This window comes from Oncorhynchus clarkii, chromosome 29 (assembly GCF_045791955.1).
Source record: "Oncorhynchus clarkii lewisi isolate Uvic-CL-2024 chromosome 29, UVic_Ocla_1.0, whole genome shotgun sequence".
Lineage (NCBI taxonomy): Eukaryota > Metazoa > Chordata > Actinopteri > Salmoniformes > Salmonidae > Oncorhynchus > Oncorhynchus clarkii.
In genome coordinates this window covers 18,178,446-18,205,639 of record NC_092175.1, presented here as the reverse complement: position 1 = coordinate 18,205,639, position 27,194 = coordinate 18,178,446, and the positions used below count along the sequence as shown (strand labels likewise).

The window sequence follows — 27,194 nt, the reverse complement described above, 5'->3', positions numbered from 1 at the left end:
ACCTTATTTGTTCATCAAAAATGGTGAATAACTCACCACAGGTTAATAAGAGGGGTGTGCTTGAAAGGATGCACATAACTTTGCAATGTTGGGTTGTATTGGAGAGAGTCTCAGTCTTAAATCATTTTCCACATACAGTCTGTGCCTGTATTTAGTTTTCATGCTAGTGAGAGCCGAGAATCCACTCTCACATAGGTCCGTGATTGCAAAGGGCATCAGTGTCTTAACAGCACAATTTTCCAAGGCAGGATACTCTTAGCGCAGCCCAATCCAGAAATCTGGCAGTGGCTTCTGATTAAATTCACTTTTCACAGAACCATTTGTTTCAATTTCGATGAGGCTCTCTTGTTCAGATATCGGTAAGTGGACTGGAGGCAGGGCATGAAAGGGATAACAAATACAGTTGTTTGTGTCATCCATTTCGGGAAAGTACCTGCGTAATTGCTCACCCAATTCACTCAGGTGCTTCGCTATATCACATTTGACATTGTCTGTAAGCTTGAGTTCATTTGCACACAAAAATCATACAATGATGAAAAGACCTGTGTGTTGTCCTTGTTAATGCAGACAGAGAACAGCTCCAACTTCTTAAACATAGCCTCAATTTTATCCCGCACATTGAATATAGTTGCGGAGCGTCCCTGTAATCCTAGATTCATGGCTTTTGCGCCACCAGTGCAGATACCAACACATCTTGACCACCAAAGTTCATTTGATGTCACAAAGCTGTCCCAGTACTTTAAAAAATATCCTCTCCTGTTGTCCTGGTTTCCAGAAGAGGATTTCTTCCTTAATTGACCCCCCATAAACGTAATGGACATATACCAGGAGCTGTGCCAGGACCTGTTGACTCATCCAGCTGTAACGCATAGAATTCACTGGCTTGTACTGTATGCGAAGCAGTAATTATTTCAAAACATCTCCTACCATGTCATTAATGCGTTGTGAAACAGCGTTGTTTTATGACGACATTGTCAGTATAGTTTTTGGGGCTTTTTCCCCCAGCATTGTACCAGCCATATCCGCGGCAGCAGGAGTAATGAAGCCCTTCACAATAGTATGGGGCTTGCCTGTCCTAGCCACTCAGTAGCTCACCATATAAGACTCGTCTAGCCCCTTCTTATTAATGGTATCTGTTGCTTTTATACATGTTTTACTACTCGAAAGTCGTCTTTATTCTAGCTCAAAAAACTCATGTGGCTTATTTTTCAAATTGCCGTGTTTTGTTTCTAAATGTCTGCACAAGAGTGAAGGTTTCATTGAGTTGTGAGATAGTACTTTTGCACATTTAACACTGTGGCTGAGGAAAGGCACTACTCCCAATATAAGTGAAGCCCAAATCAACGTAGTTCTCATCATGTTTGCACCTCTTCGATGGTCCAATGTTCCTGTCTGTTGTTCGGTGCTTTCCTGGGTAAGGCAGTAGCTCTTCGGCTGCATCAGATTCACAACTGTCAGTGTCCATGCTAGCTGGGCTAACAACAAATGTAGAATTACTGATGCTATCATTGGATGTGTTCGTGAAAGCAGAACAACTTGTGTCGTCGACAGGTGCAGGTGTAGTACTGCTGGTATTAGCAGTACTACAGTACCAGTAGAGCTGGTATGTGTCTCTATTTTTTTTTTAAATGTTCAATGTGAATCACATTTTTATTTGGCTTTGCGCGTACACCCCAGTTTGGGAATACCTACTCTAATACATGGGACAGCAGCATTGGCTGAGTGTGTGTGTTCGCTTAAGTGCCAGCCCCTCGTGGCATGCTTGGACAGCCTCGGGTGTAGGTGCAAGCTGGTGGCGCTGATATTTGGCAGTCTCGGCCACGTACACAGGCTTGCAGTGCGTGGCCTCCAGATTGCGAGCCTGACAAAAACTAGGGCAAAGCAGTTGGCTAGGTACTGCTCTGTTTCAGCTGTCGTGGGCAGCCTAGCTGTTTGGAGAAAGAGACACTTTCAGTATCCTTGAGTGCCATGCATACAGGTACCTTTCAAATGTTTGATTCCTTTTTTAATATAAATTTGATTGGTTTATAAAATAAAGTATTTCAAATGTGTGTGTGTGGACTTGGTTATCTATACTTGTATGAACCAGAAGTCCCCACAAGATTAGTAAACAAACAAACATTTGACCAACTGGGAACTTTTTGTTGTCCCCACAATGTCAAACGCTATTTCTAGGGGGTTTAGGGTTAAGGTTAGAATTAGGGTTAGGAGCAAGGATTAGTTTTAAGGTTAGGTGCTAGGGTTAGATTTAGGGTTAGGGTAAGGCTACCGAATTGGGACTGAATTGTGTGGTGTACAAGACTGTGTGTGCACGTGTTTGTAAGTATGAGGTGTGTGTGTTTTGTGAGTGAGTGTGCATAACCTGGTAGACTGCTAGTGATTGCGGTTCAACAGATGCTGTCTTTCAGTCTCTTGGTCCCCTCTGATGCACCTGTACTGTCTCCGTCTTTCAGATGGTAGCCAAGTGAACAGTCCGTGGCTCGAGTAACGGAGATCCTTAATGATCTTTTTGGCCTTCCCTTGATACCGAGTGGCGTAAATGTCCTGGAGGGCAAGCAGCGTCCCACCACACCACCCTCTGGAGAGTCAGGCGGTTGAGGGTGGTGAGGTTATGCATCCCAACAGAATGCTCTCAATGGTGCATCTGTAGAAGTTTGTGAGGGTCTTAGGGGAGGATGCCAAATTTGTGACACACCTTTCCCACGGTGTCAGTGTGGAGAGTTCATATCAGGCCTTAAGTGACGTGACCATATCCACCGCGGCCCCGTCAATGAGGATGGTCAGCGTGCTCCCTCTGTCTCCTATAGTCGAGGATCAGCGCCTTTGTTTTTTGAGAGGTTATTTCCCTGGCACCACTTCTCCAGGACTCTAACCGCTTCTCGTCGTTGTTGGTAATCAGGCCTACCACTGTTGTGTTGTCAGCAAACTTGATGATTGAGTTGGGTTAACTATAACCCAATAGATTTTAATAACCAATCTATATTAATTTGTTTATTTATCATTCATTTAAATATATATTGAGATTAGGAATGATAATAACTGATTTGTCTTAGAAGTTCAATGTGATTATTAATATTAAATAGTTGTATTTAATAAGTTTGCATTTTAAACACATTACCATTGATAACCCACTCCCACTATCCCAAACTCATGGGAAGTAAAAATTAAAAAATAAAAACTAGACAAAGACACTGTTTCAAAAGGTCCAGCAAGTGTCCAGTAAATGAAATTACATTGAACATTACACAGGGCTGTGAGCAGTGTAGCTTGTCCCTGAGCTGGTGGACAAATGTTTATTGTCTCTGCCTGCTGGAGGTAGGCTACTGCCAACCTTAAAAGTACAAAACAAAGAAGGTTTAGCAGGTCTGTTAGAAATGTCTTTGTCATCTGGATAAGGGCATTTCTCTGCTGCACTGACAGTACAGGTGGACTGCATTGTAGAAATGGTCATATTACATTAATGCCTGTATTAGGGTCGGATCATTTCCCCCATCCATTCTGTATGACGAGGCAGTGTGCCTGGAATCAAATGGGTCTATAGGGGAAAACATTTCAAACAAATCTCAAATCATGTGATCAGGAAAACATTGGATCAGGACATTTATTCATTCCTTATGGAAATTGACATTGTACAAAGTATAATGTCACACTCATAATTATGATAGGCCTAGTATATTATTCACAGTATCTTACCATTAGAAGGGTTTCAAGCATGCCCTTTTCTCCCCCTTGTTACAGCTCTCGTCGAAAGGAGTGGACCAAAGCGCAGCATGGAAAGTGTTAATGATTTGTATTTTCAAAACACTCAAACAAAATAACCAAAGTGAAAACGAAAGCGCACAGTTCTCTCGGGTACAGTAGAGCTGGCACAACGCGTCCTTGCTGAATACCTCCTGTAGTACGGCAAGTGCAGGGAGCTGGAACAGGCCGCACTTTTGTGCTGGCGAACTGGGGATACAGTGCGTAGAGCTGGCACAGGATATCCTGGGCCGAAGAGACGCACCGGAGACCAGCACCGCAACTGCGGGGAGCTGAAACAGAGCGCACCGGGCTGTGAATGCGCACTGGAGACAGTGTGCATCCTCGCATAACACGGTGCTTGACCGGTCACACGCTCCCCACGGTAAGCACGGGGAGTTGGCCCCAAAATTGTTTTAGGAGCTGCCTCTCGGGCTTCCGTCGTTGCCGTGACTCCTGGTCTCGTCGCTGTTCCTCCCTCGCTGCATCCGCCTGTTTCCACAACAGGCTCTCATGCCCTGCCATTACCTACTCCCATGTCCATTATGTCCTCCACTCCGGGGCACGCTGCTTGGTCCGTTGGTGGTGGGATCTTATGTTACCGCGCTCGTCGAAAGGAGTGGACCAAAGTGCAGCGTGAAAAGTGTTCATGATTTTTATTTTCAAAAACACTCAAACAAAATAACCAGAGTGAAAATAAACGCGCACAGTTCTGTCAGGTACACAAAAAAAGAAAACAAGATCCCACAAAACCTAAAAAGGAAAATGACAACTTATATGTGATCCCCAATCAGAGACAACGATCGACAGCTGCCTCTGGTTGGGAACCACACACGGCCAAAAACAAAGAAATAGAAAACATAGACTTTCCCACCCAGTCACACCCTGACCTAACCAAACGTAGAGAATAAAAAGGATCTCTAAGGTCAGGGCGTGACACCCCTGTGGAAGACAACGACCCACGCCCGATGACACTCCATCACTCATAGTCACAGGTCACCCCTATATTTGAAAAAACACAAAAAAGTTAAGTATGTTTTAAACGTTAGCTAAGTGTGAAGAGATAGAGATGAAAGGTCTAACCTGTCAGCAATGGCAGCAGTCAGGACAGCAGTCTGGTGATGAAGTTGTTGAGGCATGGGATGAGTTATAGGAGGAGGAGGAAATCTCAAGCACTCAGTTCCCTCCTTGGCTACCTGAAGAGCTTTATCAGATGTAAGAAAGAGTCAAGGCAACAAAATAACCAATGCAATAAAAACCAAAGCAATTAATACATTTCAATTCAATAACAACCAATGGAATCCAATTAATACTTTTAAAAACCTATAGATCTATACTGAACAAAAATATAAACGCAACGTGCAAAATTTTTTTTTTTACTGAGTACCTGTTCCTATAAGGAAATCAGCCAATTGAAATAAATAAATTAGGCCCGAATCTATGGATTTCACATGACTGGGCAGGGGCGCCAGGCCCAGCCAATCAGAATGAGTTTTCTCCATAAAAAGGGCTTTATTACAGACAGAAATACTCCTCAGCTGTCCAGGTGGCTGGTCTCAGACAACCCCGCAGGTGAAGAAGCCGGATGTGGAGGTCCTGGGCTGGCATGGTTACACGTGGTGTGCGGTTGTGAGGCCAGTTTGACATACTGCCAAATTCTCTAAAACGATGTCGGAGGCGGCTTATGGTAGAGAAATTAACATTCAACATTCGGATGGAACATTTCTGGGATCTTTTATTTCAGCTCCAGAAACATGGGACCAACACTTTACATGTTGTGTTTATATTTTTGCAGAATATAGCTAGCTAGTTTCTGAGCTAGATTCACCTTGGCAGTAATTATTTTAAATCGGGAACAGATTTTCCACTCTCTTGTCCTGCACACAGCCAGTGGCTGTAACAATAAAACAATAACAGGTTATAGAGACAACATAGGCCAATTTAATTGAAAAATCTTGTGAAAAGAGTGTAGCTATGAGAGAAAAAGTAGGGAGATTTTTTATTTAATGTTAGCTAAGCCTGCTATCTAGCTAAATGTTGTATTGATTAGGCTAGCTGTATAGCAATTGCTGTGAAGTCACCATAATTATATGACATAACAATTTAGGTATCTAACAAAATAATTAGCTCATTTAAATTACAATAAATAAAGGTTAACATACCTGTTTTTGCTGTCTAGTGGCACAACAAGTGCCAATGGGTTTTGCACAGATTTGATGTCAACCAGTTCGTTGGGTCTTTATTACAAATGTACCTTGTACCCAACTCGTTGTCACTACGAAAACAACACAGCATTTGGAAAACAATCCAACAAAATGACTCTACAGCCGTAAATCTATTGGGTTGTGAAAATAACCCAATGTTTTTTGCTGTGCGGTAATGGGATTCAGCTGCTAGTTTAATGTCATTTGAAACATTTTCCTTCTGGTAATTTAAAATGGGTGTATCTAGCTTTTTAGAATAAATGACAGAGCTGCCGGAAAATGTGTGGCGGGACAGAATTTGCCCCAGTACTTTTCAATCTTGTGTGGTGCCGCCACAACACTGTCACATGGGCTCCCTCTCCGGCCTCTAGGTCATCAGGCTGCGCTTTAGGGCGCACACCTGTTAAGCGCATAATGACACTAACCTGGACTCCATCACCTCCTTGATTACCTGCCTTTTATATGTCACTCCCTTTGATTTCTTCCCCAGTCGGCATTGTTCCTATTTCATGTCGGTGCGCTGTGTGTTTCTTATTTTGTTCATTTATTAATTAAATGTATTCACTCCCTGAACTTGCTTCCCGACTCTCAGCACACATCTTTACAACCACTTTTAAAGCAGCAGCACCAAACGCGTTTACCATTTATTAGTTCATGTCATAGAAAAACGTCTTGCAACAGAAAAGAAAGCTGCAAGCCTCCCAACTGACTTGCGGTCTAAGACACTACATCGCAGTGCTGAGGCGCCACTACAGCCTCGGGTTCGATCCCAGGCTGTGTCACAGCCGGCCGTGACCGGGAATCCGTGACTACCGAGTGCGGTGAGGAGTTGCGGCGATGAGACAAGATCTCAACTATCATTTGGATATCACAAAATTGGGGAGAAAAATAGCATAAATAGTATCTCCCCCAATTTCAGCCTTTTGCCTCTGTTTTATCTAGTGAATACAACACTGTCCCTGAGATTTCACACGGTAACCCCACGCTCGCTGGGACAGGTGCACTCACTTGTCAGTCACAAGCTAGGTTTCCTTTCAATTCGCGACAGATTTTCATGCTACTATTCTAAAATCCGCATTAAAACAATATGCACATTTTCCAACTATGTGTTTCCATCAAATTGACTTGTTGTGGATAAAAGGCTGTGCCTTGTTGCGTTATATAGCGAATATTCCCACTCTGTTATTGCATGTGCACCTTAGCCAATAGCTAGCAGATACAGTCTGGGCTAGTCTACATGATGAGATTATTAATGAGAAAAGAGCAAGATTAGAATTATTTGCCAAACGGCAGTGAAGCATCGATCATCATGTCATCAGAATAAGACCCTCAATATTTATTGGAAAGGAGCATCAAGCTGTGAAGTTCACCATAACTTATTTCAACTGTATCCTAATAAACTGCATGCTTTCCCGACGAGTCGTAGTGGGAAGAACACATACGTCATCGCGTGACTGCCAAGTTTACTTTGATATAATGGTTATTATTTCAATATTTGCACATAAAAGCGTTCCCACCGACATTTCTTGCATAATCCCTCATTGTCTAGCATATTTGGTTTTGTCGACATTTGGAATGTTTACCAAATTTGTTTCCATCAGGCCTGTCATTACATGTTTTATCATGTACTTTACTTGCATAAAAGGTTAATGTCAAACAGGTTATATGAAATTACGGACCAGAGTTTACAGTACGGAACCTTCATAAGAATCAACAGTGCCTCCTATAGGATATATCCTCATACAGGCACTGACATCAACCACTGTGAGCTACTGACACCAACCACTGTGAGCTACTGACACCAACCACTGTAATCTACTGACACCAACCACTGTAATCTACTGACACCAACCACTGTGAGCTACTGACACCAACCACTGTGAGCTACTGACACCAACCACTGTGAGCTACTGACACCAACCACTGTGAGCTACTGACACCAACCACTGTGAGCTACTGACACCAACCACTGTGAGCTACTGACACCAACCACTGTGAGCTACTGACACCAACCACTGTGAGCTACTGACACCAACCACTGTGAGCTACTGACACCAACCACTGTGAGCTACTGACACCAACCACTGTGAGCTGTCTATTCTTAACTTAGTCTTACATGAATTGAAACAGAAGCCTTTTTTTGTTTTATGTAATAAAGCTTCTGTGACATTATATGATAGAGAGAGGGCATAGTTTAAGCATGACCGCTATAGAGACTGGAAGGAAAGAGTAAAAAAACGAATACATATTGTAAGTCACATTAAAGAGTAAACATTTAAAGATAGACTGGTCAATTTGATGGACAAACCCCCATGACAATTCCATCCAGTGGTTTAGCAGAGGGTCTACATCACAGTGTATCTTCCAGCAAATGGAGTGTAAGTGGTTTTACTAAGCATGAACCAGATAATATGTCAGTGGGCTGAGTGGCTGTCTGGGACCCTGGTGCAAGAGGGCTCTAGCCATTAACACACACTTCCCATGTTCCAATGTCACAGTAACTGAGCCATAGTGGGCCAGCCTAACTATTGACACATAAAGGGAAGGAAGTCAGAGGAGCAGCAGACTAGCAGCTTCCCATCGTTAGTCCTACTCCTCATCATATCTTACAATTGACATAGCCCCTGCACAGTACACGCTTCCCAGATGTCACCCTGACATACCGCATGAATGATAAGTGACTGAATGAATTCGGTTGACTGAGCTTTATTGGCTGTCTGACTCAGTGGCTTGACTGACTGCAGCATCGTTGTGGCTTTTTGAGTATCTGGGACGTGGGGAGCAAGTACAGCCTCACCTGCTGAGAACACTAAGTCTTGGCTGTGTTTAGCAGCCCGCTGGTTCACAGAGGCAGTGTTCACGCAGAAACAAAATCACTAAAGTATTGATGAGCTGCATAAGACAGGTGCTGCTGCATTGGTCTGATTCCACCTGAGAGACTGTTATCCCAATCTGTATCAATTACTAGATGGATGGGGGGAATGGAGGGTATGCAGCAACTTGACAAGAATGCCCATCTCTTAAATGAAGAAAATGTGTTGGTCCTGGAGATTTGCTGTTTGTTATGGCATTTCATTAATCAAATATTGAATCAATTTATTATCGTGGGTAAAGTTGAGTTGAATCCGCTGAGGTAGTATCTGTTGTAGTTCAAATTAGGCTGACGATTTCACATGGGATGACGCTGGGGAAACGAAGCAGGTAAAACATTTAGAAAGATGGACATAGAACGAGACAGGAACAGCGTCAGCAAACTAATACTAAAGACAAAAACAATACAATGCAGCCGTGGGGAACAGAGCAGGGATCTGACAAATGTAGTGGAGGAAATAAACAGGTGATAAGTGAGTCCAGGTGAGACCAATAACGCTGATGCGCGTGACGAGGGAAGGCAGGTGTGCGTGATGGATGGCAGGAGTGCGTGATGCAGGGCAACCTGGCACCCTCAAGCGCCAGAGGGGGGAAGAGCGGGAGCAGACGTGACAGTACCCCCTCCCCCTCTTGGGGAACCACCCGTTGTCCTACCTGGGGAACCGGCCGAGACATGGGCGCTGGGCAAGCCGGCTGAGGCTTGAAAGCCCAACGAACCAGCAGGAGCGCGAGAGCCTGGCGAGCCGGCTGAGGCATGGGAGCCTGACGATCCGGCTGAGGCATGGGAGCCTGACGTTCCGGCTGAAGCAAGATGCCTGTCGATCCTGCTGCAGAGAGGGAGCCCGATGATCCGGTGGAGAGTGACGTGGGATGGGAAGCCGCTGAGCCAACTAAGGCAAGGAAACCTCTCGAGCCAGCTAGGGCGTGGAAGCCCGACGAGCTGGCTCGGCACCCCCGGTTCCATAGGTGGTGACCCAGAGCCGATGTCTCCATACCAACCCTAACGCTAGTACTCCCTGATGCTTCGTATGTTGGCTGCTGCATTCTGTCACATGGAATGACGCTGGAGAGACGAAGCAGGTACAGGGAGTAAACATTTAATAAACAACTGACATAGACGAGACAGGAACAGTGTCAGCAAACTAATACTAAAGACAAAAACAATACAATGCAGCCGTGGGGAACAGAGCAGGGATCTGACAAATATAGTGGAGGAAATAAACAGGTGATAAGTGAGTCCAGGTGAGACCAATAACGCTGATGCGCGTGACGAGGGAAGGCAGGTGTGCATGATGGATGGCAGGAGTGCGTGATGCAGGGCATCCTGGCGCCCTCAAGCACCAGGGGAAGGGAAGAGCGGGAGCAGACGGGACAGAATAATCACCATTGCTAAGATCTCACGTGTTGATCATTACGGTAATTCCACAGGAGTTGATCTCTGGACTTTTTACGCTAATGTTAATGAATCTCCGAGGCAGGGTCACGTGTGCTTTTTTGGGGTTACTTTGTCTTTGATAGGTCCAGTGTGTAACGTATGACGCTTAAGGAGGTGCATAGCGTCTTTGTACTGCCTGATATCAGTAGGAGGGTTCTAACTTTCATTTATCTTCCCAAAAGGTTTGCTTTGTCCCAGGGCTCAATCCCCCAGTATGTTAGCTCTATTATATAGACACATTAGACCGTCGTGAGACAGGTTAGTTTTACCCTTTTGGTGTGTGTGCATTTATCAGCCAAAACATGACACCCACCCTGTATTTAAAAGTATGTTGTCTCAACACAAAAATCAAATCAAATCAAATAGAATTTTATTTGTCACATACACATGGTTAGCAGATATTAATGCGAGTGTAGCGAAATGCTTGTGCTTCTAGTTCCGACCATGCAGTAATAACCAACAAGTAATCTAGCTAACAATTCCAAAACTACTACCTTATAGACACAAGTGTAAGGGGATAAAGAATATGTACATAAAGATATATGAATGAGTGATGGTACAGAGCGGCATAGGCAAGATACAGTAGATGGTATTGAGTGCAGTATATACATATGAGATGAGTATGTAAACAAAGTGGCATAGTTAAAGTGGCTAGTGATACATGTATTACATAAAGATGCAGTAGATGATATAGAGTACAGTATATACATATACATATGAGATGAATAATGTAGGGTATGTAACATTATATTAGGTAGCATTGTTTAAAGTGGCTAGTGATATATTTTACATCATTTCCCATCAATTCCCATTATTAAAGTGGCTGGAGTTGAGTCAGTGTGTTGGCAGCAACCACTCAATGTTAGTGGTGGCTGTTTAACAGTCTGATGGCCTTGAGATAGAAGCTGTTTTTCAGTCTCTCGGTCCCAGCTTTGATGCACCTGTACTGACCTCGCCTTCTGGATGATAGCGGGGTGAACAGGCAGTGGCTTGGGTGGTTGTTGTCCTTGATGATCTTTATGGCCTTCCTGTGACATCGGGTGGTGTAGGTGTCCTGGAGGGCAGGTAGTTTGCCCCCGGTGATGCGTTGTGCAGACCTCACTACCCTCTGGAGTGCCTTACGGTTGTGGGCGGAGCAGTTGCCGTACCAGGCAGTGATACAGCCCGACAGGATGCTCTCGATTGTGCATCTGTAGAAGTTTGTGAGTGCTTTAGGTGACAAGCCGAATTTCTTCAGCCTCCTGAGGTTGAAGAGGTGCTGCTGCGCCTTCTTCACAATGCTGTCTGTGTGGGTGGACCAATTCAGTTTGTCTGTGATGTGTACGCCGAGGAACTTAAATCTTACTACCCTCTCCACTACTGTTCCATTGATGTGGATAGGGGGGTGTTCCCTCTGCTGTTTCCTGAAGTCCACAATCATCTCCTTAGTTTTGTTGACGTTGAGTGTGAGGTTATTTTCCTGACACCACACTCCGAGGGCCCTCACCTCCTCCCTGTAGGCCGTCTCGTCGTTGTTGGTAATCAAGCCTACCACTGTTGTGTCGTCAGCAAACTTGATGATTGTGTTGGAGGCGTGCGTGGCCACACAGTCGTGGGTGAACAGGGAGTACAGGTTGAGGGCTCAGAACACACCCTTGTGGGGCCCCAGTGTTGAGGATCAGCGGGGTGGAAATGTTGTCGCCTACCCTCACCACCTGGGGCGGCCCGTCAGGAAGTCCAGTACCCAGTTGCACAGGGCGGGGTCGAGACCCAGGGTCTCGAGCTTGATGACGAGCTTGGAGGGCACTATGGTGTTAAATGCCGAGCTGTAGTCGATGAACAGCATTCTCACATAGGTATTCCTCTTGTCCAGATGGGTTAGGGCAGTGTGCAGTGTGGTTGAGATTGCATCGTCTGTGGACCTATTTGGGCGGTAAGCAAATTGGAGTGGGTCTAAGGTGTCAGGTAGGGTGGAGGTGATATGGTCCTTGACTAGTCTCTCAAAGCACTTCATGATGACGGAAGTGAGTGCTACAGGCGGTAGTCGTTTAGCTCAGTTACCTTAGCTTTCTTGGGAACAGGAACAATGGTGGCCCTCTTGAAGCATGTGGGAACAACAGACTGGGATAGGGATTGATTGAATATGTCCGTAAACACACCAGCCAGCTGGTCTGCGCATGCTCTGAGGACGCGGCTGGGGATGCCGTCTGGGCCTGCAGCCTTGCGAGGGTTGACACGTTTGAATGTTTTCCTCACGTCGGTTGCAGTGAAGGAGAGTCCGCATGTTTTAGTTGCGGGCCGTGTCAGTGGCACTGTATTGTCCTCAAAGCGGGCAAAAAAGTTATTTAGTCTGCCTGGGAGCAAGACATCCTGGTCCGTGACTGGGCTGGTTTTCTTTTTGTAATCCGTGATTGACTGTAGACCCTGCCACATACCTCTTGTGTCTGAGCCGTTGAATTGAGATTCTACTTTGTCTCTATACTGACGCTTAGCTGGTTTGATTGCCTTGCGGAGGGAATAGTTACACTGTTTGTATTCGGTCATGTTTCCGGTCACAAACAGCTAAGATTATGTAAAATAGGGTCTAAGCTTCAACATACTGTATATGAACATGAAAAAAATCTGAGTTTACGCATTTTTATAAATAATTTACATTAAAGGTTCAAACATGACATCGGTTTAATTAAAAAATGCACAACCCTGCTTGTGAGCTTTCAAATGATATCAAACTCAACCATTTATATTTTTCAGTGATGAAGACATGGATGACTCAGGGTAGGGTGGGGTATGCAAAATGCACCGCTATCTTCTAAATGGCATTCAGGTCCAAAAAGTAACTTTCTGACCACTTCTACCATGGGCAAACAAGTATGGAAAGTTTTGTTCGAATCAAATGGGGTGCACCAGAAAGGGATTGAAATCATATGGAACAACCCACTTGTAATGTATATGTTGTTGTGTGTGATGGTGCCACGGGCGTCGTCGTGGAAATGACCGGACCAAGGTGCAGTGTGGTGAGCGTACATTACTTTATTTATATAAATATCGGCAACAAAACAAGAAACAAAGAAACGACCGTGACGCTTACGAGGGCTATAGTGCCACTAACAAAGATAACTACCCACGATAACAAAAGGGGAAAAGGCTGCCTAAGTATGATTCCCAATCAGAGACAACGATAGACAGCTGTCCCTGATAGAGAACCATACCCAGCCAAAACATAGAAACAGAAAACATAGAAATAAAACAACCCCAAAGGTGCGGACTCCGGCATCCAAACCTGACTTTAAAGGGGAGGGTCCGGGTGGGCATCCCTTACGGCGGCGGCTCTAGTGCAGGACGTAGACCCCCCTCCGCCTCTGGTTCCCCCCACTTTGGTGGCGCCTCTCATTCTTTAGGAATAAAGAAACTAGAATGCCCACCCTAGTCACACCCCTGCCATAGAGAGGCTTTTATTCTCTATTTTGGGTAGGCCAGTGTGTGACTAGGGTGGGCATTCTAGTTTCTTTATTTCTATGTTTTCTGTTTCTATGTTTTGGCCGGGTATGGTTCTCAATCAGTGACAGCTGTCTGTCGTTGCCTCTGATTGGGAATCATACTTAGGCAGCCTTTTTCCCTTTGTATTTTGTGGGTAGCTGTTTTTGTTAGTGGCCTGTATAGCCCTAGTAAGCGTCACGGTCGTTTCTTTGTTCCTTGTTTTGTTGGCGACATTTACATAAATAAATGAAAATGTACGCTCACCACTCTGCACCTTGGTCCGGACATTTCCACGACGAAGTCCATGAAAGATGGAGTACAGTTAGAAGGACCCTCCTTTAAATCTAGCCAATCGTCTCTGTCCTCCCGGGCCCTCACATTGTCTAACCTCAGACAGGTCCTGTCTTATCCAATCAGGCTGGTCCGGTGCAGGGAGCCAGCAAGCTTTCCCTTCCACTCAGCTTGCCTTTACATCAAGCCGTCCTCCCTGCCCAGACCTCACCACCAAGATCTTTATACAAGCTTCCATTTGAATTCTCAACTGGGCCCATCACCACTTTGCTCTCTGGCCCTCCCACCTCTCTACTGCCAATTCTTTGTCTCAGCCAACTCTTCTCTCCAATCATTACCATGGGAACCAAATGTGTGCTGTCTTTTTATGTGACAGTGTCTAATCATTTGGTAGAAATGTATTATTATTTGCAGTATCTTATAAATCTTATAATGGTATAATGTCATGTTTCAGTATAATGAAATTAGCTGAAATTGCTGGGTGACAGATTTTACTTTTTTTTTTTAAACCTTTGTTTAACTAGGCAAGTCAGTTAATAACAAATTCTTATTTACAATGACGGCCTACCGGGGAACAGTGGGTTAAATGCCTTGTTCAGGGGCAGAACAACAGATTTTTACCTTCAGCTCTGGGAATTCGGTCCAGCAACCTTTCAATGGATATTTCAGGCCACTTTCCTCCCGCTCTTATGTTTCCTATTTTTGTATATTATTGTGAACTCATACTCTGTGTTATACCCTGGCTCAGTTTTTTTCCACCAATTAAAAGCCATTTGTGGGAGCTGGGGTAATCTGTGCCCCGAGCTGATAATGGTACATGCTCTGTCTGTGTGTGTGTGCGCGTGTGTGTGTGCGTGTTGTGTGTATGCAATGTGTCAGATGTAGGCTACTGTATATCAATGATATACATAGCTTTCCCAAATGATTTACACACCCCAGTACATCAATCTCACTAGTCCTAATGGCAGGCCATTCATATTTCTCATGTTTAATTTCCTGCTTTCTGAAAGTCATTAATATCAATGCATGTCCGTATTTCATTAGGCGTGGAGCGGGCATGTTGACGTGCTGTTTGACCACTGATAGCCCTGGCGTGTCTGTTGTGAACATCCATCAGAGAGAGATCAGCCTCTCTCCTAGTCTCTGCTGACACCCTCATCACATCTGTAAATACTCATCTAACTGATGCACAGGTTGCTGTGGAATTAATGAGGCTGCTTCATGTGCTGATGCATGGGAAAGTAGGTCTACTCTTTAAATTGCTTTCCTTTATTGCGTCTCCTCTCTCCCTCTCCCCAGAAATCATATTAGCCAAACCAATCTCATTTAAAACATGCCCTTTCTTAATTTACCCCTGATGCTTGTTTTCTGCTGGCCGTGCTGCTGGAGTTTGCATGTCGGATGGATAGATGAGAGAGAGAGAGCGGGTGGAAATGAGGGAGAGAAAAGGAGAGGAGAGAAGAGAGAAGCAGCAAGAGAAGTGCACTGCCTGAGAGAGACCACCTACACCATTGTAAATAAAACCTATATTTATGTTTATTTATTTTGTACTTGAAACACTGTATATAGACATAATATGACATTTGAAATGTCTTTATTCTTTTGGAACTTCTGTGAGTGTAATGTTTACTGTTGTTCATATATATATATTGCTTTGGAAATATAAACATGTGTTTCCCATGCCAATAAAGCCCCTTAAATTGAAAACTGAATTGCGGGAGAGAGAGAGAGTCGGTCATATGGGCTTATTATCTGTTGTGCCTCGTTCATCTGAAACTGAAGTTTGATGTTCAATATCTGAACCCTATAGATGCGGGCTGTCGATTTGTTTATCAACTAATTGTCTTCCCGTGTGTCTTCAGGATGGAGTCATTACAGAGTGAAGCTCCACACAGGTTGAGAAAGAACACAGAGATATGTCTCAAATGGCACCCTATTCCCTACATAGTGCACGACTTTTGACCATAGCCTTATGGGTCCTGGTCAAAATGTGCACACTCAATAGGTAATAGGGCGCCATTTGGGAAGCCCATACAGAGAGCTGGGGGCCATCAATAACTCCTCAGCCACCTCGGCAGTGGCGTCGGCTGTAGCTGGCCTTTATCTGGGCTCGTCAGGAGCTCCACACTGAACACAGCCAAGTTATTACTGCTAGCTGCAGCTCCCTGATAAGATCAAAGGAGAAGCCAGTCCGAGTCGGGAGATGTGTGCCGGCCTCTCTCCCTTTGGTCCGAGCGCGGTTTGTCACGTCATTATCCACCGTAATGTCTGAACTTTCTCAGTGCGTTAGAAGTCCTTCGCGGTTTTCAGCGGTGCAACGAGGACAATCTGCTACTCGATTTTTGTTATATATATATTTTTTTATCTGAGAAATTCACCCTGCTACCAGCTTCTTCCCAGTGTACAGTGATTTTTCATATTTTTTTAAAATTCCGTTTTACCATGTAACAATTTCCCTCAATGTCGTTCTACTGTATCTCTTCTTTACTCTTTTTCATTTTTTTATTTAAAAACACTGATTAATTTGTGTAACAGCAGGGCAATTTGTCATGATGGAAAAACGTAGGGAGAGCCGCTTAGACACATCAGTGCAATTTCCTTTGACAAGGCAGAGAATAAAATAAAATGGACATGCATTAGAATGGAGAACAAGAGCAGGTTAGAGTAACTGCTCCTATCCAGCCTCCCAGCCTTATCCATGGGTAACAGCACAGATCAAAATGAGAGTGGGCAGCTCTGGTCTGAATACTCTTTAAAGCGACAATCAGCAGTAGAAACAATAACAAAGCATAATCTCCGCCCCTGTTTCGGTAAAAAGCTGAGGGTAGGGCTGGAGAAATATAACCACTCTCAAATTCATAGACAGAGCTATGGATGCAAGGACTGACTGTCCATGACATCAACATGATAGTTTTAACCATGTTTTGAGGTTCTATAATGTTTGTTTACATTTACTTTGTTTACAAACATTGGAGTAAAACAATGTTATATTTTGGGTTCTGATGGATGAGTTATATTCTTCAAGAATCAATGGGTACATATCATTCATTTATGAGTCCAAAAATTGATATAGCAACTTCTGATTGCTCCTTTAAAACCACAGGTGTGGAGGAATTTACATAATAGACTGCACCACCTGTTTCTACCTTTGGAAGTCAATATGGACATAGGTTATTCAATTCCTGTTGTATTGGGTTTAAGTAGTGTTCCTGGCTTGTTTTGAACTGCTTATTATAGTTCCGCAATGTGTTCCTTGAAGATTCATTCAAAGTTCATTCAACGTCTTTATGGTTTTAAACAGCCGACATGCCATCTGTTTGTGTTACATTTGTTTGCTGCAAATCACATTTCCTCGTAGCCTAGCTAACAGTATGCTGTGAGGCTTGGCTTTATTCAGAGCCAATTCTCCTATGGTGAACTGTGAACTCTTTCTGTATGTAAGACTTTTGGAACTCTTGTTCAATACCCATGGTATGGAATCTGTGTCTGGATCAGAATAGACCTGGATCAATCCATGTACAATGCAGTACATGCACATAGCCGAGGATGCTAGACCAGTGACATCACATTAAAGACATGTCACCCTATTTCCTATATAGTGCACTCATTTTGACCAGGGCCATTTAGGATGCACACATAGTAATCAGGCCTATTAATGTTGTTGTCTGACCTCTGACCTCTCTCTCCTCCAGGGTGAAGTTGAAGGATGGCGTGGCGTTCCTGGGGGCGCGGGCCAGTAACCCAGTCCTGTGGACGGTGAGTCAGGACGTGAGGAGCGAGGGGCATAGGGTCGTCACTCTCCACTGTCACCGCAATGAGAACACCTTTGGTCAGAGGTCAGTGGCGCCTGGTTCTTGTCAGATTAACACCTATTAATTGGGATTAGACGTTCTGTAATAGCATGGATTATTGGTAGGAACAGGAGTTTTTTCTGGTCAGACCATGTGGTCCGGAAAAACTCAGGGCCCTAATTATGTCTTATGGGCTAAGCAAATGTCCTGGTATGCTGCTAACTCAGCAGGCTCAGCAACAATGTTCATGAATAACAATGCTGTTATTACAGCCCCACAGCCCCTCCCCCCCAAAGGGACCACTCATTAATGATAACAATTTCACTACTGAGCCACTGAACTTCAGAGCTCAACTTTAGTGCACTTGGCTCCCTTTGGACTCAATTTCCATTTATACAGTGGGGTTCTTTCTGAAACAACTCAGCTTGAATGTCTTACTCAAGGGTCCAACGTGTGGGACTGGAAGAAGCATGGGACTGTTTGATGGTAGAACAAAGAATACTACTACGACAGGCTGTTTTTAATCAGGCTGTGAGGGTTGAAACTGTTGATCTTAGCCAATCAGATGTATTTGTTATGCAGTTTCTGCTTGGTGCACTCTAAAGGCATTTGACCTAATCTCAATTAAACCATGAACGTGGGATGTGTTACCTCTAAGACCCTGAATAGACCCAAACTCTAATCCACCAGTCCAGCAACGTCTTATGCTCGAACTGTTACTCCACACACAGGCCATCATGTCCATCTCTCTGACACCTCCTCCACACTTATGTGTCTCGTATTCCCCTCCCTCTCCCCTCCCCTCTTAGAAAAAAGGGTTCCAAAAGGCTTCTTTGGCTGTCCCCATAGAAGAACCCTTTTTGGTTCCAGATAGAACCATTTTTGGTTCCAGGTAGAACTCTTTTGGGTTCCATGTAGAACCCTCTGTAGAAAGGTTTCTACATGCAATCCAAAAGGGTTCTACTTGGAACCAGAAAGCGTTCTTCAAAGGGTTATCCTATGGGGACAGCTAAAGAACCCTTTTCGGTTCTAGATAGCATCTTTTTTTTCTAAGAGTGTACAATTCAAAGCAAAGTTTTCTTGTGCTCGAGGAGAGGAAACACATGAACATAAACAAAGCTGGGCTCCTTGCCTGTGGACCTCTGTACAAGTTATATTCAAATACAATTAGATTATTAGATCGTTTTTTTTCACTCTCCTCATTGAAAGCGCATTGTGCAGGGAGATGTCTAAAGACGATATATATATTATTGTGTTGTTTTTACTGTGCTTCTAAATTGAATATCCTGTCGAGCGACATAAGTTATTCGGTTTGGGCGCTGCAAATTACTCTTAAGTTGCATCGAATGGGTAAGGAAATGTTTAGACCTAAAGCACATCTCTGTTAGACTTCGTATAACTGTCACGGTTTCCATAGTTCTCCCAAGAGAATGTTGTTGTTTATAACAGCCTGTCTGAAACCACACACAGTAATGTGTATGCACACTACACAGTAATGTGTGTACACACTACACAGTAATGTAGCTAGTTATAAACATATGTGTTCCTGATCCACACGACCCTTCCTCTTTGAGTGTTTGAGGACACAGAAAGGTCCCTCTGTGTCCACAACTCTCTATATTCAGCGGTGACATTCAAACTGGTACAGCCAGGGTATAGCCAGGGCCCCAGGATTCATCAGGTAACATGTACCCCTAAAATCAGGTAATTTACCTAGGCAAAGCAGAGATCATTAAAATACCATGATTTATAAATTAGCCACGGTGTAACAGGAAGTACTGTAGTGTATGTGATGCAGGTTCCCAGGGGGGGACAGTCTCTCGAACGAGTTGCTGTATTTCAGGTCTAATTTCTGTATTTTCTCCCACGCTGACACTAATGAGATCCCTAAGAAATCACCGCTTTTTCTTACGTGTGCGTGCTGTAGATGACCAGATTTCTCTGCTACCGTACTCCCATGGTTAGTGTTAGAGTCAGTATGGTTCTATGGTCAGTGGGAGTAAGGTTGTGCTGATGTGTGTGTGTGTTTATGTTTTACTACCAGAAGTCCTCACAAGTAAAGTTAACCAAAGAGAATTGGGACACGTGAGAACAGTTGGCCGGTCCTAAAAAAGAAATGTTTTATTTTAGGCATAGGGGTTAGGTTTAGGGTTAGAATTAGGTTTAGGGGTTAGGTTTAGGGTTAGGGGTTTGGGGTTAAGGTTAGTGTTAGGGGCAAGGGAAAATAAGATTTTCAATGGGAATCAATTGTTGGTCACCCAAACGTTTAATACACAGGTGTGTGTGTGTGTGTGTGTGTGGTGTGAGAGAGAGGCAGAGAGAGAGAAAAAGGACAGAAATAGAAAAAAAGGGAAATGAGGAGAGAGAATGAGAAATTAAAAAGAGTAGGCCTAATGCACCTTTCAGGACCATGGACAGCGTACCAAACGTTTACTGCTTTATCATAAATGGACATGTTTATGGAACGATAAACATCGACATATGACAGACAGATAATGAAAGACATCATAAAATGAAACCATGTCAGGAGGCAGATTAAAAGAGGAACAAACAATGTACACTATATATACAAACGTATGTTGTCACCCCTTCAAATTAGTGGATTCGGCAATTTCAGCCACACCTGTTGCTGACAGGTGTCTAAAATTTAGCACACAGCCATGCAATCTCAATAGACAAACATTGGCAGTAGAATGGCCTTACTGAAGAGCTCTGTGATTTTCAATGTGGCACCGTCATAGGATATATCACCTTTCCAACAAGTCAGTTTGTCAAATTTCTGCCTTGCTAGAGCTGCCCCGGTCAATTGTAAGTGATGTTATTGTGAAGTGGAAACCTCTAGGAGCAACAACTGCTCAGCCGCAAAGTTGTAGGCCACACAAACTCACAGAACGGGACCGCCGAGTCCTGAAGAGCATAGTGTGTAAAAATTGTATGTCCTCAATTGCAGCTCACTGTTTTTCCTGGTTCGGGCTAGGCCCCTTAGTTCCAGTGAATGGAAATCGTAATGCTACAGCATACAATGACATTCTAGACGGTTCTGTGCTTCCAACTTTGTGGCAACAGTTTGGGGAAGGTCCGCTCCTGTTTGAGCATGACAATGCCCCTGTGTAAAAAGCGAGGTCCATACAGAAATGGTTTGTTGGGATCGGTTTGGAAGATCTTGACTGGTCTGCACAGAGCCCTGACCTCAACCCCATCGAACACCTTTGGGATGAATTGGAATGCCAATTGTGAGCCAGGGCTAATTGCCCATGATCAGTGTCTGACCTCACTAATGCTCTTGTGGCTGAATGGAAGCAAGTCCCCGTAGCAATGTTCCAACATCTAGTGGAAAGCCTTCCAGAAGAGTGGAGGCTGTTATAGCTTCAACGGGGGGACCAACTCTATATTAATGCCCATGATTTTGGAATGAGATTCTCAATGAGCAGGTGTCCACATACTTTTACATGTGCTGTAGAGATTTCCCCCATGAACTATAAAGTCACCATGTCATCTCTGTCTCTGTCAGCGGAGATTAGTTTACTATCACAGAGGAGAAAAAAGATCCAGAGCATTCCAGTCTTTTTCTACTGTAAATTTCCTTTTTTCGCTCAGTCTCTATGAGGTTCCCAAAACGCTCCTTTCCCCTATCATTTTGTTTCTATATTTTCATCTCTCTCTCATCCACCTTCTCTTGTTCTCTCTTATTTTTCTCTCTTTTTCTCCTATTCTATTTCATTCTTCTCTGTGGTGTTTTTTCATATTCCTCTTGAACGGTGTGTGAAATGAAAGGATCAGTTCCTCCAGGTGGAAGCAGCTGTGCCTTCACACAATCCTCCACCAATCACAGGCCTTCGCCTGCAGACCCCCCTGTACCCTCGTCACACAACCAGTCAAACCACAAAGAGCGGCGAAGGAAAATACAGTTATTTCAGAAATATATAAATGTTAAAGAGTTTGTAAGCCTACAGATGTACAACTCCCGTCTCCTACTAAAATGACATAATTTGCAGATGAAAAAAAAACTATCTAATAATGATTTGATCCTTATAACCAATTGATTCTTAGACGTGAAGTACATTTAAGTGTAAGAATGTCCAACGGATTTTGCCACGATGTGCAATTGATTAGTATATCTGTGTTTTGTTAAACGGAGTGCATTCATTATTTCTTCAGAGATGTCCTTATCATTTAATATAAAACACATTATTTTCTCTTGTTATATTACTCACATATCCCACATAGCCCCACAGTCAGACTCTCCATTCAACAGTGTGATGTGCATTACATCGAACAGCACCGTCAATATACTATTATATGCCTAGACACATTCAGTGTTTTCTCTCTTTATTGATTCTTCATGCTGTGAGAGGGCTTGAAGTGAGATCCTCACAGGGCTATGTAGCCTGTGTCTAATCCTGGACTCAATGGGCCTTCTAATCTCTCAGCTGGCTCTGACGACTCGCAAAGCCCCATCAGAGTCTCATTTTATCACCATGTATGATACTCTCACTTTCTTTTTTCTCTTTCTTCTCCTCATTGACGATTAGCAAGGGGGATTCGATTGAGCTGTCTTTTCATTTGTCGTTGATCTGTTCGCATGACGACTACCTTTGATGTCACCTTTGTTTTAGTTTTGACTAAAGACCGGGTTGACCTCCTACTGTTTTTAGATTTAAACATTTTTCAGATTTCACTACATTTTTCCCTCCCTTGCCATTTTCCTGCTTTCTGTCTCTCTCTCTCCCGTAGTCGATCCATCTCTGAATGTCTCATTAGCTTGTGGGACCAGAGAAAATTTGCCATGTAATCACCTGTGCCTACCCCATTTATTCTATTTCTCATAGGGCCCTACACTCTCAGAGCACATCTCATCAATCCTTTATCCCCATGTGTACATTTATTATATTTTCGGTGACTTCCCTATATGCTCTCTTAAAGAAACAGAGCACACCACTGCAGTCTTTTAATCCTATTTGTAAAGCATGATTTTGTTTCTTCCTATGATTCATTCCCCATCGGCCCCCAACAATCTGTTGAGCGTCAAACTCACATTTCCATGGTCTGCATGTATTATCATAATGCTCTGGTTTTTGGCTGGACCCCTTTCAGGTATAGCCACAACACAAACCTGTAGAATACCTGAGGATGTTTGTAGCCTAGTGAATGAAGAATGTGTCGCCCACACACAACCCCACACATCAGAAGTGTATTTGATAGATGGAAGGTTTCCATCTTACATCCTGTGGGAATCCTATACTGTCTATAGGAAACTGAGAAATAGGGCATTCTCAGTCTTTGTCATTCTCAGTCAAGTCCTAGCCTCAGCATTCATATTAACTACAGCTTTTACATGCACCGTCACAAACAGCATCAGCACTCCAATGACTTATATGTCCACCTGGTTACTTTGAGTACCCCTCCCCCGCACACTCCCTCCCTGTTGGTGCAGTCCATTAAACAGGGCTGTCTGGACAGGGTTAATGAGGCTGCTGACCCCTGGGTGACCACGTGCTGACCTAGACTCTTACGTCTGCTTCTCCACCTCATTAATCTGCCAAGGACACAGGACCCACCTCCACATCCCCCTGCCGGAGAGAGAGGGAGATCGAGGGAGGGGGAGAGAGAAGAAAGCGATATAGAGAGAGAGAGAGGAGGAAAAACAGAGCGAGAAAGAGAGAGAAAGGAGTGGAGGAAGGAAGGGAAGGATAGAGTGGGGAGGGAAGGTTGAGGGGGAGAGAGAAGGAAGGAGAGAGTGAGAGAAAAGGAGAGATACACTATATGACCAAAAGTATGTGTACACCTGCTCGTTGAACATCTCATTCCAAAATAATGGGCATTAATATGGAGTTGGTCCTCCTTTGCTGATATAACTGCCACCACTCTTCTGTAAAGGCTTTTCACTAGATGTTGGAACATTGCTTCGGGGACTTGCTTCCATTCAGCCACAAGAGCATTAGTGAGGTCAGGCACTGATGTTGGGCAATTAGGCCTGGCTCGCAGTCGGCATTCCAATTCATCCCAAAGGTGTTCGATGGGGTTGAGGTCAGGGTTTTGTGCAGCCCAGTTAAGTTCTTCCACACTGAACTTGACAAACCATTCCTGAATGGACCTCGCTTTGTGCACTGGGGAATTGTCATTCTGAAACAGGAACGGGCCTTCCCCAAACTGTTGCCACAAAGTTGGAAGCACAGAATCTTCTAGAATGTCATTGTATGCTGTAGCTTTAAGATTTCCCTTCACTGGAATTAAACCTGAACCATGAAAACCAGCCTTACACCACTCCAGCCAACGCTTGGCATTGCGCATGGTGATTTTAGACTTGTATGCGTCTGCTCGGCCATGGAAACCCATTTCATGACGCCGCCGACAAACAGTTCTTGTGCTGACATTGCTTCCAGATGCAGTTTGAAACTTGGTAGTGAGTGTTGCACCCGAGGACAGAAGATTTTTATAGCTCTACGCACTTCAGCACTCACCAGTCCCGTTCTATGAGCTTGTGTGGCCTACCCTTCGTGGCTGAGCCTTTGTTGCACCTAGATATTTCCACTTCACAATAACAGCACTTACAGTTAACCGGGGCAGCTTTAGCAGGTCACAAATTTGACAAACTGACTTGTTAGAAAGGTGGCATCCCATGACGGTGCCACATCGAAAGCTCTTCAGTAAGGCCATTCATTCTACATTCATTCTAGTCATTTAGCAGACGGTCTTATCCAGAGCGACTTAGTGCATACATTTTCAGAATTGTTCGTGCTGGTCCCCCATGTGAATCAAACCCACAACCCTGACATTGTAAGTGCCATGCTCTACCAACTCAGCCACACGGGACCTTTATACTGCCAATGTTTGCTATGGAGATTGCATGGCTCTGTGCTCAATTTTATACACCTGTCAGCAACAGGTGTGGCTGAAATAGCTGAATCCATTTATTTGAAGGGGTGTCCACATACGTTTGTATATATAGTGTAGCTCATCACAGCCACCATCACTAGCATGCTGTGAATTAAGTATTTTAGGAAGTAAAATTCACTTGTTGATACTTTCATTTCTTCTTCCTTTTCCTTTTTAGCATGAGTTGCTTGACAGGATGGGCATTGGTTTTAGAAGGTTCTTTCTCAGCATCTTCTCACCTTCATATGCAAATGTTCCTAGAGTGCCCCTGGCGTATTTATGAGCCATAGAGAAACAGAGAAATCCGTAATTGAGATTTCTGCAGATAGAAGACTCCCTTGCTGTCATCTTCATTGAGGAGAGCTAAATGACTGATTACATGGCCTTCCTCCAAGGAGGAAACACTAACCCTGAGATAGTATGGAGTCTATCTTCCCGAGTTAATCAGCACCATGCTGCTGTATTTAATGAAGTGTTGAAGATCCAGAACTGGGTGAGGGTATGGATGGTATAAGTTTCCCAAGGCCAGCTGGAGTTCCTAATCACACAGGACCAGCCCCCTGTACCATCATCTCCAACATTTCTGTTGATGAAACTCCCCAGCAGCGCTAGTGGTGCTCCTTCTGATAAACAGAGATTGTGAAGCTTCTGAACTGAAACTGGCCAAGGGTCTCTGACAGAGTGAGTCAAGAGAAATGAATGTCTACCAGGGTTTAAGTGGCGACCCGCTGGGCTTCTGCTGTCACCAACTAGTTAAACAACAATCCTACTGCCGGCTGAGCCAAGACCCGGTCTGCATCTCAAGTTTTTGGTATTGATGCGAAAGCAGCAGCCTCTCTTCCTGGGGTCCACACAAAACATGAAACATGACATATTACAGAACATGAATATACAAGACCAGCTCAAGGACAGAACTACGTAAATTTAAAAACGGCACACATAGCCTACATACTGTATCTATACATAAACACAAAATATCTAGGTTAAATAGGGGAGAGGCATTGTGCGGTGAGGTGTTGCTTTGTCTGTTTTTTGAAACCAGGTCTGCTGTTCATTTGAGAAATATGTGAAGGAAAGGAGTTCCATGTAATAATGGCTCTGTAGAATACTTTACGCTTTCTTGTGAAAGAAACCCTGGTGGCATGTCTGTGTGTGTGTCAGAGCTGTACTTACAACTTTTTAGTTACTTTGCAACCACTTAGCATGTTAGCTAACCCTTCCCCTAACCCTAACCCTTTAACCTAACATCTGATCTTATCCCTAATCTTAACCCTAACCCATAGCCTAGCTAACGTTAGCCACCTAGCTAGAATTCATAACATATCATACGTTTTGCAAATTTGTAACATATAATACGAATAATGTGAAATGCTCTGAGAGCAGGTTGGGTGAGGAGGAAGGGGATATTCTGAGTGGGACATGGCGGTGTCACAGAGGGAGATATAATGCATTTTGAGAATTTCCATCAATGATGACAGGTCCCTGTAAATAAATCAGTGGTTTTTGTTTTGATCCCATCAGCTTAGGCCATCTGCATTATGGGGCCATTATGATTAACTGGCTACCGGTCATTAACATCTCTGCATCCACACGCCCGGTTGACTCATGTCACTTTCAGTCGTCATTGGAATCAGATTGCATTGAGGGATATTTGATTCAGCTCTAATTCACAGCAGTAAATGTGGTACCAATGGCCTTGTGGTTAAAGGCTCGCCTCATCCTTGATTGTCTGTTTTCTTTGGCAGGGTGCGTTGAGCTTTGGCGCAGTGGTCTCAACAGTTTAAGGCTGATTGACTCCTTATAAACTGGAAAGGGCAGGATATCAAACCCCTCTCCAATTTTTCTGTCAATGAATATTGCCTCGGATGACTCTCCAACACAGCAATCTCTGCTATATCCAGATATTGATGTTTATTGGGATTGGGTATATATCATAAGAAAAGCTTTTTGGTCTTCATTTAAGGTTAGGCATAAGGTTAGCAGTGTGGTTAAGGTTAGGTTTAATGATTTGATGACTTTGTGGCTGTGCCAGCTAGTGACTACCCTGCAGTGCTACCTCCAGTTCACAAGTCATCCCAATAAATGCCAACATGCTAATTTGACACAGCACAGATACAAAAATACACATGGGGCCTCATATAGAACATACTACTATCCAGCATTATGTGCCCATTCCTCATGGCACATTGGGAATGATGAATTTCTGCTCCTTCTAATCTAATGCACTGGGGGGGGGTTCCCATACCAGGAACACCACACTGGCCTGACTACTCTAGCTGCTCATGTGAGGAAAGGGAGAAAAAAACTGAATAAAGAGGAGAGGAGGAGAAAGTGAAGGGGAGATATCACAATGCGCAGGAGGAGGATTGCTTTCCGTAGCATGGCCTGGGGCCGGTATTACCATATCATGAGAACTATCCATCAAATTGGGTTAAATTGTACATGCCGTTTCAGGGCTATGTATACAGCGGTAATGAGATCATGGATACGATGCAGAGAGGGATGACGCTTCGTGCTCCACCAGCGCTTGCC

General features: G+C 44.0%; 1 protein-coding gene across 1 annotated transcript in view; it reads left to right on the top strand.

Moving 5' to 3' along the window:
* The window catches only part of LOC139388049 (transmembrane protein 132C-like), a 213,297-nt gene that overhangs the window by 61,837 nt on the left and 124,266 nt on the right, over nucleotides 1–27,194 (top strand). The window contains exon 3 of the mRNA XM_071134548.1: nucleotides 17,688–17,831. Coding sequence (XP_070990649.1) covers nucleotides 17,688–17,831 — 144 coding nt within the window. The remainder of the gene's footprint in view (nucleotides 1–17,687; nucleotides 17,832–27,194) is intronic.